Source organism: Hippocampus guttulatus, chromosome 17 (assembly GCF_054856545.1).
Source record: "Hippocampus guttulatus isolate MCC_2025c chromosome 17, RoL_Hgut_1.0, whole genome shotgun sequence".
Taxonomy (NCBI): domain Eukaryota; kingdom Metazoa; phylum Chordata; class Actinopteri; order Syngnathiformes; family Syngnathidae; genus Hippocampus; species Hippocampus guttulatus.
This window is the reverse complement of record NC_141277.1, coordinates 7,550,594-7,566,533: the sequence shown is the minus strand read 5'-3', so window position 1 is coordinate 7,566,533 and position 15,940 is coordinate 7,550,594. Positions and strand designations below refer to the sequence as shown.

The 15,940-nt window shown below is 45.2% G+C and overlaps 2 protein-coding genes and 1 non-coding gene across 4 annotated transcripts; 1 reads left to right on the top strand and 2 right to left on the bottom strand.

Moving 5' to 3' along the window:
- Positions 1 to 2,768: 2,768 nt before the first annotated feature.
- On the bottom strand, positions 2,769 to 2,842 carry trnat-agu (transfer RNA threonine (anticodon AGU)). The gene has a single exon. It is a non-coding gene; the product is annotated as a tRNA-Thr (tRNA).
- A 56-nt stretch (positions 2,843 to 2,898) lies between these two features.
- On the bottom strand, positions 2,899 to 5,571 carry cetn3 (centrin 3). 2 transcript variants are annotated; one of them, XM_086134650.1, is made up of 5 exons: positions 5,427 to 5,571; positions 4,320 to 4,455; positions 3,995 to 4,109; positions 3,717 to 3,908; positions 2,899 to 3,136 (listed from the first exon to the last, which is right to left on the bottom strand). In XM_086134650.1, exons 1-5 carry the CDS (start codon positions 5,438 to 5,440, stop codon positions 3,093 to 3,095), a joined length of 501 nt encoding a protein of 166 aa, XP_085990776.1. In that variant the 5' UTR covers positions 5,441 to 5,571; the 3' UTR covers positions 2,899 to 3,092. The 2 variants fall into 2 exon arrangements, with proteins under 2 accessions (XP_085990776.1, XP_085990775.1); XM_086134649.1 differs by having other exon boundaries at positions 4,320 to 4,458; positions 5,427 to 5,561.
- Positions 5,572 to 8,582: 3,011 nt separating this feature from the next.
- Positions 8,583 to 15,535, top strand: hapln1b (hyaluronan and proteoglycan link protein 1b). The gene is made up of 6 exons (XM_086134643.1): positions 8,583 to 8,644; positions 12,832 to 12,968; positions 13,506 to 13,669; positions 13,798 to 13,996; positions 14,114 to 14,416; positions 14,585 to 15,535. Exons 2-6 carry the CDS (start codon positions 12,857 to 12,859, stop codon positions 14,872 to 14,874), a joined length of 1,068 nt encoding a protein of 355 aa, XP_085990769.1. The 5' UTR covers positions 8,583 to 8,644; positions 12,832 to 12,856; the 3' UTR covers positions 14,875 to 15,535.
- Positions 15,536 to 15,940: the final 405 nt, after the last annotated feature.

Sequence of the window (15,940 nt, the reverse complement as noted above, 5' to 3'; positions counted from 1 at the left end):
CTCCCTGAACAACACACCCTGTGACCCACCCCTCCTACTCCAAAGTACCCCTCCGCACACACATGAACCCTCACCCTCCCTGACAGAAGCTCACCTGTCGTTGTCACTCCTTCTAAATTTAGCCGAGTCGTCATTGATGCTGTGTGTGTGTGTGTGTGATAATGTGCATTTGTGTGTGCGTGTTGAAACTCAGTTGATTTTAAACGACTTTTAACAGTTGAGGTGGCCAAGATCGAAGGAATTTTTAAAAATGAATATGAGCATTGCGATCAATCATGATCAGCTGGATGCCAGCAAGAACCCAATTTATTTTGAAAGGCTTTAGGACAGGCGAATCACATCAATTTCTTTTCCTTGATATCACAAGAGTATCTCAAACGGCTTCACACGCCCACAAAGATTCGCGACACTCCACCCCCAACCCAGCAAACCCCAAATCTCATTTGGCAAAACAAGAGGAAATCTCGAGAGTTGTGTTGCTTTTGAGTGACATGGCAGCCATGAGCAAGTTTTGCAGGCCATAATGGCATTCAGCACTTCAACGGGTGATTGATTATCACCAGAAGAATTCTGCGGATTTTGGACCAATCATGTGGTCCGCGGTTTCGAGTTGCGCTGACAGCCGCGCGTCTGGCGTAAACCAATCTGGACGGTGGGACGAGTGCCGTGCGTGGCTGGCAATCCGAAAACTCTCAGACTTTGCCGCCAATGGCCGGACGACATTTGCTTTTGTTTTGGTTTAACATGAAACAAAACTCAGCCGACTTATTGAAGTTCGATGCAGACTTTAATTTTCCTGACAAATCCACTTTAGACATTCAAAATAAAGCTCAGTTGGCTTCTTTGCCTTTTATTTTGATGGGATCCACTTGCGACATTTCATAATAAAGCTCAGCCGGCTGGCTTCCTTTTAAAGCCACATTTACACATTACATTTTGATGAGCTGCCAGGAAGACATTTTAAGCATATGTCCTGTGGGAAAAAATGCTTAAATCTTGACTCAAGACTTATTTTTACACTCTTGCTTATAATCAAACCACCTGTAGGCCTGTTTACTGCCACTTCTCCTTTCCCTCGCCCCTCCTCTCCTGACGAAGCACTTCCGAAGGCGTCTACATCCAAGAAAGCGGCTCGTCCATCTCTTCTTAAAATTTTATTTTTCCTCAAACGGGGTTTGGAACTTTTCCCTGTCCCATTTGGGGGTTTAGCTCCGGGCACGTCACCAATGTGTGCCAACTGTGCGCCCTAAGAGGCCCTTTGGGACTCCTTGGTGATTAAGAGCTGTACAAATAAACTCGACAGGACTTGAGATGTGATGTCACCGCCAGTGATATTGAGGTTAGAGGCCAGCTTAAGAGGGTCAGGCCCTTCACTGAACATGGCTGCAAGTGATGCGTCGCCTACCTCATTTGTCTGCAGCCTCTCTTCTACTTTGTGGTCACCTTCGTCTCATGAGCCAATCGTTACTGAACAGAATGCCAGAGGCCACGCCCCCCCCCAAATCGAGGCTCGCTTTGATGGCGATGTCAACCTCGCCAAGTTCGCCCCACTCAAGGTCAAAGGGCAAGTGTCGTCACATGGTTTGGCATAGCTCAAACTATTTACTGCCAGCTGCTCACACATACACACTGTGTGTTCCACTATGTGCATTTGTGCGGCTTTGGTTTTGGGCTGAACGTGTGTTAATAGGGAGTCACTAGTATGGTGTGTGTGGCGTCTAGCGCGCACAAAATCACATGTGCTCAGGCCTCAGGTAACAACCAATCACGGCTCGTGTGATGTTCGCAAGCTGAGCCTGAAAATGGCTAAATATGTTTAGAAGGAGCAGCACAGCGGGCTGGATTGCAGCATTAAAACCATGATGCACGGTCTTTTTTTTTTTTTTTTTTTTACATTTTATGGGATTATGTTATTCCTGTTTTTAGAAAGGACAATTTTTATCGTGTTATTTTGAATAAAGTAATATCACTAGTGTGCTGAATTTTCTTACTCGTGAGGGCAAAGAGCGTACTCGTACAAGAAGCTGAAGCTGGGTCGAATAACTTGCAAGTGTGTGGAGTCATTGCGTGGAAAGTTGGAGGGGGGGGGGGGGGGGGCGGCATTTGAGGGGGGTTCTTAGAGGTCGTAGCCGGGGAGGAACTGCAGGCCGGGTTTATTTCTGGCCTTAGCCTCTGACAGCTGAGCATGTGCGAGGGCAAGTCCCGACCGACGCAACACGGCCGCTGACCTTCAGCACCACAAGGCCTAGTTGTCATGGCGAGGTGCCGCGGGGGGGGGGGGGCTCCACAGCGCCCCACCAGGGACACGGACCGAATTTCACATTTATCATGGGTGTATTGGGTGGGGCGGGGGTTAACATGGTAAGCAAGCTTTAGGCAAACTCTCGAGCAGGGATTCCCAACCAGTGTGTGCCGTGGCATAACGGTTTGACGCAAATTATCCATTGTCGGTTAATTTGGATGAAAAACTATTTCCAGTTTTTTTGTGAATTTTATGCACCTTGGTTCAATTAAGTTTGGGACACTCTGCTCAAGCAAACACTTGTTGCAATTCATTTAGGTATGAATTAGTTTTTAATATTTCACCGGGAATACATTAAAATAACGATGAAAAATGACATTTCTGATGCAGCAGGTTTAACTGGTCTGCACAAACTTTTTAAATGCTTCAGTACTTTTTTCACATCTAATGTGGAATCACTAAGAATTAAACATGATTGTAATTAATATTTATGTGTGGTTATTTAAATTTTTTTTTTTTTTTAAAAAGGCACTGCTGGGATTCGAACCCAGGATCTCCTGTTTACTAGACAGGCGCTTTAACCAACTAAGCCACAGCGCCACCTATGAAGCTGGAGCACGAATTCGAATGGTACAGCGATTCAAGAGTGGCCTGGGTTCAGTCACTGGCAAGGATCATTTATTCACTCCACTTCAATAAATAAAACAAGTCACTACCGTCCGAGTACACAAAACGAAACCGCACAAAGATTTCCTCCCACAAGGATGACAATGTTAGGCTTGTGACATCATCACATGCAAAGTTCATCAGCGTGCGACCTTGCGGGGGGAATTGCGGCCGGATAACATCTTCACGACGCTCCGCTCATGATGGACAAGAACTCCTCCTGGTTGACTGTCGGACAAACGCACGCCGTCACTTCCTGTTTCGAACTCATTGCAATCCAATGCAACACCCGAACGGCCGCATCATTAGGTACACCACGGAACCATGTTCAGTTGCGAAAAAGGCACGCTTGTTTGACTCTCGTCAGTTTGAAAACATCGACTCTCTCATGTAGCCATGTAAGAACTCTGGTCAAGTTAATACACAATTGTGGTACTTCCTTATTTTGAATTAAACAGTTGGCGATCACAGTAAAAAGTTACAATACCTTAAAGTTGTTAAACAGAAACATGCTGAAGGAAGACACATTCTTGGACTGGCCCGGTACGAAGAAATTTGTCGGAAGTTAAGGGCCAAATATATTTTGCCTTGATTTTCGATATTTAATGTTGTCAGTGTTCTTGCCATTTGTATTTCTATTTTTCATGCAGACTTGAGCGCAATAACCCTGAAACAACAATTCGTTCATCTCGACGTAGGAAATAAAAAGCTTAACCAGCTTGTGAAAGTTGACATGGGAGGAGACCAAGTCACCAGGCAGTCAAACGCGGCTAAATAATGCGGGGAAAACGCAACGGGCGAGACTTACTTTCGCCGTCTCCATCACCGTCGAAGGCGTCAATCATACTGCGCAGTTCTTCGTCGCTGGTGTTCTCGCCGAGCTCCCTGGCCACGCGCTTCAGGTTCCTCAGGCTAATGGTTCCCGACTCGTCGTCGTCAAAGAGCCGGAAGGCCTTCAGGATCTCCTCCTTGGGGTCGCGCTCCAGGATCAGATCACTGACTGCACACACGGTCCCCCCCGCCCAAAGCCACAAGTCAGTGTGTACCCCATGTACGCATGTTGAGGGATGGTTGGTGGTTACTCACCCACTTCGCTAAAGTCCTCAAAGGCTATTTTGCCCGTTCCTTGTGTGTCATAGTCCTTCAGGATCTGCATGACATCCACCTTCTTCACCTCGAAGCCCAGCGCTCGCATCGCCACCTGATGACCAAACAAATAATAACCAGTGAGAGTCCACCAGAGCAGGGAATGTCGACAAGTGATCAATGTTTTGCCCTAGGAGCTGATTCTCAAAACCACGGCACCATCTTTTTTTTTTTTAAGTGTGTGTTTTAACATTATATCACCCACTTGAGAGACTAGTACAACCCCTGCACTACTTGAGGATGAAATTTTGTGGCGTCAAGTCACCTTCAACTCGTGGTAGTCAATTTCATTGTCTTTGTCGGTGTCGAAGAGCTCAAAGGCTTCCCGTATTTCGTGTTTTTGCTCGTCGCTCAGCTCCTTCCTCTTCTTCCGTTTGCTTTTGTCTGCTGAAACGTCACTGCTGCTGCCCAACAATAGGAAATATATGTTGAAACTGGCAGTCAGATATTATTGAAATAGACTTTTGAAAAAACATTTCTCTGGCCCCATCTCATGCCTCTAATTTAATTGTAACAATCAATTTAAAACCATTTCTGAAGGAGAAGACCAATCCAATCAGAGGCTGCCATTAACAGCACTTTAAATTGGTCAATAATTCGAAAAAGAATTTTACACACACACACACACACACACACACACACACACACACACACACACGTGTTTACTGACCCAATAGCATGGATTTGTGGAGAAAAATCCAAAATTTACCAAATTGTAACATGACAGGTTTTGGCTCAAAGTTAGGAATACGTCAAATGACATCCAAATATTTTGTCTACTATGAAAATATTCGAGCTTTTGCCACCCGGAAATATAAGTGACGTCACGGAAATATGTGTAGCTCCAATCACAACCTCACTGTAAACCCATCACGTCCATTAGATTTTTAAGTTTCGCATCGTCAACAGCGCCCCCGGCAGTTTCCAGTTGTACTGCAACATTTGACCCGCATCCCAAAGACACAAATCCGCCCCAAATGGACAATTGTTCCGACTAAAAAAAATGGTGCGTGTGCAACATAAGCATAAATTAGCGTTGTTGTCTGTCAGTCTTATCTCACGTTTGCGATATGTCTGCGTCTTCGTTTTCTTCACTCATCGTCCTGCCAACAAGTCAACTTCGAGGTTTTCTAATATTGTTTTGTGGTGTAGGTCGACAACAAATCGCCCACGCTTCCCTCGACGTGACGCCATTTAATTGTGACATTAACAAGACATTTGTCTCGTCCGGCGACGTGTGCCTGACGTCAGCCAGACATCGCGAGCTAGCAGGCTAGGCTAACTTTAGCTTCCGTCAGTGGCGTCAAACAGACGCGCTTACCTTAGCTTCACTTAACGTCACCGCACAACATGTGGCGTCACGTTGACCTACCTGGAGTCGCTCATGCTGGCGGCTTTGGTGACGCTCGCGAGGCCAAGTCGCGTTTAAACTTGAAACATTCTCACAAACAAAAAGCGACACAAACATCGCCATTGAGCGGCGAGCCAGAAAACCATTTGTCCGCGCTCGATTGGAGGCTTCCTATTGGCCGACAAGTCACTAGGCAACAATACGAAGGGATCTGATTGGTCGATGGCATTGTTGTTGTTTTTACATGTGTTGATATAAATTTGTATGTAATGTAACAAAACTCACCGCCATATATTCTTTATAGACTGCTGAAACGACTAATATTACTGCAATTTACTGAAAAGCCATGAGTGTACTGTATATTTATCAGTCAGTATGTCTGTATTATAGTGCCCCCAGGTGGCCATGGCGTGCGCGCGCGCACACACACTCACACACACACACACACACACACACACACACACACACACACACACACTCACACTCACACTCACACTCACACTCACACACACACACACGCGCGCGCGCGCACACACGCGCAAACGCACGCATGGATGGAACAGCCTTGCATTGATCTCGATCATTGTTGTGGATTTCCACTGGGATGACGTTCCCACGGACGCTTATCACCTCCGTCCTGCGTCGCATGCGTGTGCCACCAGATAGATGCAGGAAGCGGCAGCTCAGGAAAGACTCCTCAAAGTCTCGCCGCTTGTCGCTCACTTCCTGTTTCCAGAGTGGCACCCAGACTATCTTTGTGCTGATAAAAGTCAAAAGTTGAGGATTGATAAAAACGATAAGTGATTATTTCAGGGCTTTTTAAATATTGGCACACAACTGTAACACAAAACACGCACGCCCAAGATGAAGGATGAGATCCCTGGGGTGCACTCAAGCGGTTTATAAAGTCCCGGGGTGGGATCCTTTTTGCACATGTGTGTTTTGGTGACGCAAATGTTGCTCAACATTTCATAGCCCCAAAACATATTTCAGAAAAACAATGCTAATTCGTTTTTTTTTTCTTTTTACAAGAAAATGAACAAGAACAAAATAAAGCCAGCAGTGCCTAGTTTCAGTCGGCCTATCTTCACTAACGCACTACTCCGTCCAGTGACTTCAACCACAGCGCTGAAACACAGGCGAATTAAAGGGATGTCTAATTGTTAGCTTTTTCAACTGGGGTTTCATTCCATCCCATTTTAGCAGAAAACACTTTTTTTTATGGCAGTCACGCTTGTCACTGAGGGTACCTGCTCCACACACACTTTTGCTAACTACCGCTGCCTTCTTTTCCGGGTTCTTCCCCCGTCAGTTTCTTCGTCACACATCCCAGTAATATTTTCATGAATTTATAAAACTTGTCCGGACGTCCCGGACAGGGTATAAACATGTGGACATGTCCGGGCAAAAGACGTTTTGTCACTCTACTCTAATGTCAAAACTTTGCCCTGAAGCTAACATTGGAAGCTAATGTTAGCATTCCAAACTTCCTTAGCATTAACGTGCATTGTTAGCTCACAATGCTTTTCTCAGCGTGTAGCAACAAATTATTTTCTGCTTGCTGTTCTTTACCTACATGCGTGCTATACACATTTTAGCGTATATCGCATGCCAACAACTCGCCCGCCATGCTCACACTTGACGTAGAAACATGACAAACTGATTAAAATCCAAACTAATTCCAATTATTCACAAATGAAACATACCTTTTAGTTGTTGGGTGTGTGTGCTTGTATCCTTCCTTACCAAACTCCACCCTGAGTGTGCACAAAGACCCCCTGTACACACACGCACGCACACACAAATGCGCGCACGTAACAAAAACAAATCAAATGTGTCGAAAGGTGACAACGTGGTCTTTGTGCTTCCACAAACTTCTACTGTGCTCCATCGGTGGCCCTTTATGCCACCATATCTGTTTGGAACTTATGGCTGCTTCTATTCACTTCTTTTTTTAATATGCATTTCTAATCGTATTTGATTTTGTTTTATCTTCCCTCATTTTATTCTTTCCTTGTTTTATTCCGTTCCTTGGTGTCCTGTTCTGTTTTATTCTATCGGGTGCTCCACCCTGGTTGACCTTGTTGCGAGCAGTGCACGTGTGTCGTCGTGCCTTCGTTTGCGAGGCTCGTCGTCGTTAAATCCAAGACGGCCTCCCGATAGCTGACCTTTTTCAAAACTGCTGGCTTGACCTTCTGCTGTAAAGGTCACTGAACAAGCAAGGCCTCATTTGTTTTTTACGTTTGTCTGATAGCAGCGTTGTTGATTTTGTTCAGGGACGACGACGACTTGACATGTTTATCTTTTTTTCATTTGGGCTCTTCGGCTTTTATCATTATAATGCATATGTCAAATTGCTGCTTTTCCACACAGTTAACACCTCCCAATCTTTTATTTTTATTTTTATTTTTATTTTTATTTTTATTTTTTGGGACCTATTGACAGCTCTTCAGATTTTTTTTATCCTTTAACTGAAATACCCTAAAGTGCCACCCCAGCACTCTTTAGTGATGAAAGGACTGGTAGGCATGTTGATCATGAGTAGACCCACAAACAAAGCTTCAAGAAGCGCTGTCCTAATAACGAGACAGGAAGTCTCCCTAGTTGGATCAAATATACCATTTTAGGGCCAATTTGGACAGTTTGAGAGGTTCTTCAAAAATGAATTGGTCCCACAATTAAAAAAAAAAAAAATCCCCAAAGCCAGTAACTTAGCAACATGAAAAATGAGTAGACATGTCTGTCATGTGTAGAGGCACCCAAAAAGTTTCAAGAAGCTTTCCCCCTAAAAGACAAAAAATAAAATAAATCTGCCATTTTGCTTCCAATCTGCCCATTGGCTGATTGTGGACTTTCAAAAACATCAAAGATAGAAAAAGAAAAGAGATTTTGTGCAATTGGGACCAAACATCAACCATATACAAGAGAGGCGGATGACGATAAATTGAAGAATTCTGGGGTTTTTGTTACTGTGTGTGGTCGGAGTAGGATGGTGAAGTTTGATGAGAAACCCCAAAACTCTCATTAGTCAACTTCTTTGTAACGTAATAAAAACACTGTCATAATGCTGAGTTCATTTGCACACCTTCACTGTGTTTGCAGCTACCCCCACCCTCTCACTCTCCTCCTCCAACTCTTTCTCCTCCCCCCCCCGCTCCCATCTGCGCCTCACTGGCTTGGCATTCAGTCGCGTCTTGGCCACCACAGAGGAAGCTGCAGGTTCTTCACACACTCCCCAGGTAACAAAAAAAACAAAAAAAATTGGGCGGTTTCATTACTTAATTTGATGCTGACTTGACGACGACCTCTGACTGTGTGTGTGCGGGCGCGGGTACAGATGTAGATAGAACGGAACTGGCGCATTAAGGCATTGATCGACATGTGTCACAAAGAGATGACTCATGAACTAAACGATGGCGGTAAACCTTCCAACCAAAGTTGTCGTGACAGTTCATGTAAGCGTTGCTTCCGTATTTTTGATTGCTGTCACTCAAAATGAATCAAATGGCAAAGTATTCCGATTTTTGGTGTGCGTCGTCTAGTTTGACTTGCGCGTGCAGGGCCGTGCATAGAGATGTGGGGGCTTCATGGGGCCGCGGGCCCCTTTTGGGTCATCTGACTGCTGTTTTTAGAAGTATCAGACGTATTGAAAGAAACTTTTTGTCCGCTAATGCACATTTTCTAACGATCATTTTATATCTTGAATGTCAATGTCATTTGTTATTAACTCATTCAGTACCAGCCAATTCTGGACCAAGTCTGAAAAGACGTTTAAAAACGTCTTTGGGAGTGAATGAGTTAACCGCGTTTGGGAAATGCCGTGCTTTCCGTGGTCATGCTGTCTCATCGTCAAACTTCACGGGCAACATCGAGATTTAAATCTCTACTTAAGGCAATCATCGTCATTGAGAAGGAAAATCTGAATTTAGCAAAAAATGTCATGATCAGTTGGTTGAAAAAGAAGGAAGATGCTTCACAAAACATAAGAGAAAACTTGAGCATTTGGATAGATTATCGGAATTTTCAGACAATATCGAGATTCAGATGCAACGTTGAAATTCGTAGATAGTGTCGCAATTTTGAGGCAATGTCAAAATTCAGAGGCAACGTCGGAATTTAGGGGGATCGTCAAAATTTGACGATGTCGCCATTTGGACAGAATATCGGAATTTACAGGCAATTTATCAATCGGAGGCAAAGATAACAACAAACACTTTTGAGGCGGCATCAAAATTCATTATCGGAATTTATAGAGATCGTCAGAATTTTGAGACATTGCAATTTCGGGAAAACAACTTTTCTGGCAACGTCTGAGTTTCAGGACAACACTGTAAAATTGGAGACATCATCACAATTTAGACATGGGGATGTTTCGGAAGAAGATGGAAGAGTAGCAATGGGGGTACATGAAACTTAAAGAAGTCAAGTGAGAGTTCTTGACAGGCAACAAGAAGTCTCTGTATACTGCCCCGAGACTTTGTGGCTCCACCCTAGCCCCCACCCCGTTTCCGTCCGTAACACACACACTAGCCCGATTGACTTTGTGTAATTGCCGCGTGCAGGAAACAACAGGTGGAAAGTGTTTTCTTTTTTCTCTTCTGAGGAACTTTGGAGAATGGAGATGTTTTATCCACATCACGAAAGAACGTTTGTGTGACCTGTGTGTGTGTGTGTGTGTGTGTGCGCGCGTGCATAGCCGACCCACCTCCCGTTTGACCTGGCTCAGTTTGCATGAACCAACGCAGCCTTTCTTCCAGCTGTTTCCACATGTCAGCACGCAGAGGCTGAGCCTGCGTCACGTGACTACTATGACATCACCGACGGCAGCCATTGGCGGCACTGCAGGGAGGGTTCATCAATAGTCGTGGTGGTGGCTAGTTGATTTAGCCTCCCTTGCTAGCGCTAATGCTGATGTCACAATTTTGGAGTGTCGTAGATGTGGACTCAGTTGGGTGCAGTTCGTTCCAGTTCAAATGAGTTTGCGTCTGTTCAGTCCAGTCAGGTCCAGTCGAATTCATTTTAGTCCAGTCTAGTCAAGTTCAGTTTTTCGGTCCAGTCCAGTGAAATCCAGATCAGTTTACTGCAATCTAATCTATTCTGGTGGAATTCAGTCCAATAACCTCCAATTAGTCCAGTCTAGTCTATTCTAGTTCAATCCAGTCTAGTCCAGTCAAATTCTGTCTCATCCAGTTCATTGCAGTCCGATTTCGTTTGCTCCAGTCCAGTCTAGTCCACTTCAATTCAGTCCATCCTCATCTTGTTTTGTCTGGTCAAGTTCATTTCTTGTCCCATTGAGTTCATTCTCATCCAGTTCACTCCATTCCAATCCTCCCGAGCTCATTTCAGATCTCTTCAAACCAGCCTAATCTGTTCCAGTCTGACTGAAGGTCATCGTGAGTTCAAACAGGAAGAGGAGTAAAGCATGCGGATTACGCTGACATGAATGTTGTCCGTGTGCTGAGGTTCTTCCCACCTTTAACGTTCTTCCTTTGTTGGCGCTGTCACATTACTCGAAGGCCAGGCGTAGCTTCCTAATTGGCTGAGGTGTCTTTGTGCCGCTCGGAAGCCACCACCGAAGGGACACACTCACATATGCGCACGCACACACACACACGCCCTGGTGAATATTTGTGACCGATGTGGAAATAGTTTGAGGGCTGAGAGCAGGTGTTCCACCGTGCCTTCCTGTGACATCACCACCTTGTTGTGTGATGTCATTGTTTGGAATTTTAAACGGCAAAATATTCAACCAAATCAAGTCGTTGCCTCTAATGAAAGTCTTAACATACAAACAGACATGACAAATTTTCTGTTCGGCTGCTTTTGCACTGACTCGGCGTCAGTGTCACGCTGTGTCTAATACACAACATATGTTTACCGAACACACATTCACATAAAGTTATGTCCACACACACACACACACATATATGTAACACACATTTACGCACTCACATACGGCCAACGACGGAAGTTTACGTTTGCCACTAAGAGCGCTGACTTGAAGAAACCTTAAAGTAAACAAAGCAAAGAAGATGAAAAGAAACCAAATAAGGAGAGGAAACCCTTCGGTCGGTTTTCCTGTCAGCCTGTAAAAACGCACAATCGCGTTGTTGTGTCACACTCAAGAGGTTGTTGTTTTAGCGCGGCACTTTTGTGCCGTCGTCGAGGTTATTGTCTTACGTCTTGTAAATGTTGCCGTGTTACTGCATGAGGGTTGCCTTACGAGTTGTGTCATCTTTCAGTGGACCTCCGTGAGTGTGTTAGTGTAGTTATCGCGCAGAGGGCGTTTCACACCGATGAACACAACCTTCAACACTCACATAAGGACACGCACACACACGCACACACACACACACACACACACACCGGGGTTGTGAAGATTACCTCTGCATGGATGGACAACGAGTAGTCCTTGTGTGTGCGTGTCACGCGCACACACTGATGATGTCATAGTTGCACCCCCACCACACCAACCTTTTCCCATACATTGTGACCTCTTCAAAGGACAGCTTCAGTTCACACTGAAAATGACTAAGTATTGTTATTATGTGTGTGTGTGTGTGTGTGTGTGGGTGCGCGCGAGTGCGCAGTGCAGAGTGTTTGTGCTGATGTCAGTGTGTCCGACTGGCAGCAGCAGGAGCACATCAGCAAAAAGTAATTTGCGTGCACAAATCCAACTCAACCATGACTCAACATCAGTAGCAAACATTCACGACAAGAGCAGACATTAAAAATAAAATAAAATAAAACCCGGTGTTCACAAACCCACGCGTTTGTCATCTTTGTGTTTTTTGTTTGTGTGTTAGCATGGTTTTGCTTTTGTGTGTGTTTGTGTTTTTTGTGCTCGTCGATCTCTTTTTCGCTCGTGTGCTAGCATGATTGCGCGTTTTTTGTTTTTGTTTTTGTGTGAGAGTGTTTGTGCTTTCGTGTATGTGCCCGTGTGTGTGTGTCTCTTCTGAATTTTGGAATTGTGTTCTCTTTCACGGCGTGTTCTTGTGTATGTTATTTGATGTGTGCGTGTCTGTGCCACCTTTGCATCATTGTGGGCTTGACGTGACGACGAAGTTCCTCCGGGGACGTCTGATTTGAACTTCTCACATTTGTGGTGATGTTTGGCGTGACCACAAGGGGGCGACAAACCGCATCAGCTGGTTTTGGGAAAGCGAAAGGGCTAAAATTTCAACGCGAATGGGGGATTGTTTGCTGTTTACTCGAAAAGCATCTTGCGCAGAGTGGTAGCTTGCAATTAGCATCCAAGTGCGCCCTCGACCAGTTGGCTGCACAAGCCACCAGCAGCCACCTACAGAACACGTGAAAAACAAAAATACAGAAAGGAAAAGTTTTCGCAACTCACAGAAAACAAGTGAAATGTTTTTTTTGGGGGGACAGACAACTCCATGAAACTTTGACTTGATTATTTTTGCAGTGAACGAAATCTGCAAGTGGCAAAGATGATTGGTGCGATTCGTTGGCTGATGTTTGCCTTGATGTCGCTAGACGCGGCCGACAGCTTCAAATCGTTTCATTCCGAGCTGGAAGTTTCCCGAAACTTGCAGGAAACAGGTAAGCCATTCCTGAGTTGGCTTTGACACGTTCCTGCGCGATGTCTTAGTTTGCACGTTATCAGCCGGCATGCCGATAAACGCGCTAAGTGGGGAGCCAGCGCGCTTATCTTATCACTCAAATGAAGCTCTGGTTCAACATTTCAAACACTCCCGAAATTAACTTTACCCTGAGAAAAGAGATGAATTGCGTCATGTTGGTGTTCAGATAAAAGGGCGATGGTCAAATGAATCTGAATTATGAATTTTTTTTAAACATTGCTAACCAAATGAAAGAGCCAAAGTGCAAAGCAACAACTTTTTTTTTTAACATCAAGAAAAAGAGTACTGGAACGAAACTAGGCTGTATGGGTCATTCAATTTGATGGAAATCATGATTTTGGCGACCATGATTACATCACGTGATTTGGGAGTCCAATCGAGCAGTAGTCAGCTAACCACCAGGGGGCGAAGGCATACTTAAGGCTTCATTATGCCACTGAACTAACGGTGGTATGTTTGCAAGAATGTGTACAAATTGTATATTTGTGCATGGTAGAAAACGGGCACGGGCTGTCAGTGACGTCACATCCTACACGAGTGTTATCGCGGAGCGGCGGCAACGCCACCTTACCCTGCACCATCCACCGGGACCAGTCGCTGGCGCCCAATCGAAAGATGAGGATCAAGTGGACCAAGCTGACTTTCGACTTGCTGACAGAGGTTCATGTGTTGCCAAATGCCACTTTGCCTATCCGTGACTCTTCTGTCTCTCTGTAGCGACCCGCTTTCTCGTTGTTTGTGGCTTGTCACGGTCGGTCACGTGACCGTTAGTACATGTTTGACGGCAGGTGGATGTTTTGGCCGTCATGGATTACCACAAGAGAAGCTATGGAAGTTACCACGGCCGCGTGCACCTGTGTGGCTCCTCCCCCTCGGACGCCTCGCTGGTTATCGAAGACATCACCCTGGACGATTACGGGAGATACAAATGTGAGGTCATCGACGGCCTGGAGGACGCCACGGTGGTCGTGTCGCTCGACCTGGAAGGTGAGTTGCTCGCGTAGGCCGTGAAATTTCATGTTGGCATGTCGAATTGGTTTCAGGGGCTGAATTTTCATAACATTATTCAAGAGTCGTGAAAATGACAAAATTGACATATTTTAGGGGTGGTGTTCCCGTACTCGCCCCGCTTGGGGCGCTACAACTTCAACTTCCAGGACGCCGAGCAGGCCTGCCGGGAGCAGGACGGTGTGGTGGCGTCCCCGCAGCAGCTGCGCGAGGCCTGGCGAGGGGGAATGGACTGGTGCAACGCCGGCTGGCTGAGCGACGGCTCCGTGCAGTACCCCATTACCTCCCCCAGGGAGCCCTGCGGTGGCCAGAACACGCCGGCGGGCGTGCGCACCTACGGCCTGAGGAACAAAAACATGAACCACTACGACGTCTTCTGCTTCACGTCGCACTACAATGGTGAGATATGTATTGGGCCCCACGTTAAAAAAATATTTAAATTATTAGTTAATAATATTATTTTATTTTTTTAAATTAAATTCCGTTTAATTAATTAATAAAAGAAAAAGAGGAAGAAAAACATACGGGGTACTGTCCTCAACTTTTTGCCGTGGCCCCTCCCTTCAGGTCATTTCTACTTCCTGCCGCACGTGACCAAGTTGACGTACGACGAGGCAGCGGCGGCGTGCAAGCGAGACGGGGCCCAAATGGCCACGGTGGGCCACATGTACGCCGCCTGGAAGCTATCCGGCTATGACCGCTGCGACGCCGGCTGGCTGGCCGACGGCAGCGTCCGTTACCCCGTCGCCAGGCCCCGCCCACGCTGCAGCCCCACCCGTCCGGCCGTCGGCTTTCTAGGATTCCCAGACAAGAAGCACAAATTGTATGGCGTTTACTGTTTCGGGCCCGGACGCTGAGCGCCCATCCAACGCAAATACGCACACATAACACTAGCCGATTTTCGAAGACTATTTGGACACATTTCGACGACCAAAACACAATACAATTTTCTGTATTGCAGCAAATCTAAAACGAACGGGCCACATTTAGCTCCAAAATCAAATGTCCAAAAGACGTCTGGTGCTGGGTGGGTTACACACACACACACACAAAACCTTACAAAAAACTCGTATACAAAACCCACATGCTCAAAAGCCATGACTCATATAACACAAAACAACCACAAAGTAAACACATAAATAAAAGCAAAGACCCACACTTTCACGACACAAAACACACACATGCGAGACAAAAAAAAAATAAAAACAGGAGCACGTTGGCTTTCTCGCAACTATTCCTTTTGGGCACTTACCTGCTTGTAGTCAAATGCCACAAGAACAGTTACATTCTCTTTATTTTCCCCTTTGATTGTGTGTTGTTGTTACTTCAGGTGCAACGATGTCATGTTTCTCTCTTATTTATGCTCATTTTTTTGGATACATGTTAGAATGTAGTGATATTTTCTTTGTTATAATGTCCATATGCTGTTTTTGTCATTTTTGGGTTGTGACGAAGCGTCCGGAGGGAACAAAAGTCTGTTAGGACTTTCTTCGGAATAAAGATGCAAGCGGGACTCAAGTGTGTGTGCATTTTAGTAGCGGGCGTGGCGCTACACTAATGGTAGGGGGCGCTATAGCCCCGTCAGATATCTGTGAAACGCCACTTATGCATTGAATCTGATATTTTACAAATTACAAATTAAATACAATTTGGTGAGCACATCATCTATCCCTCTCATGTCATATTGCACAATTGTTTGGTTGCACAATGGTTTTAAATTACGAAAGAAAAGCAAAAAAACTGCAATAATTGGTTGATAAACAGTCATGGAAAAAATGGCTTTGCAGTATCCTTTAAAGCCCAATAAAATGGTGTGTGATTAGATAGAATAATAGATAACCGATAGATAACCAATAATAGATAACCAATAGAATAACCGATTCTATGAATATTCTGATAATGGCGGGTCTTCTTCCCAATTTG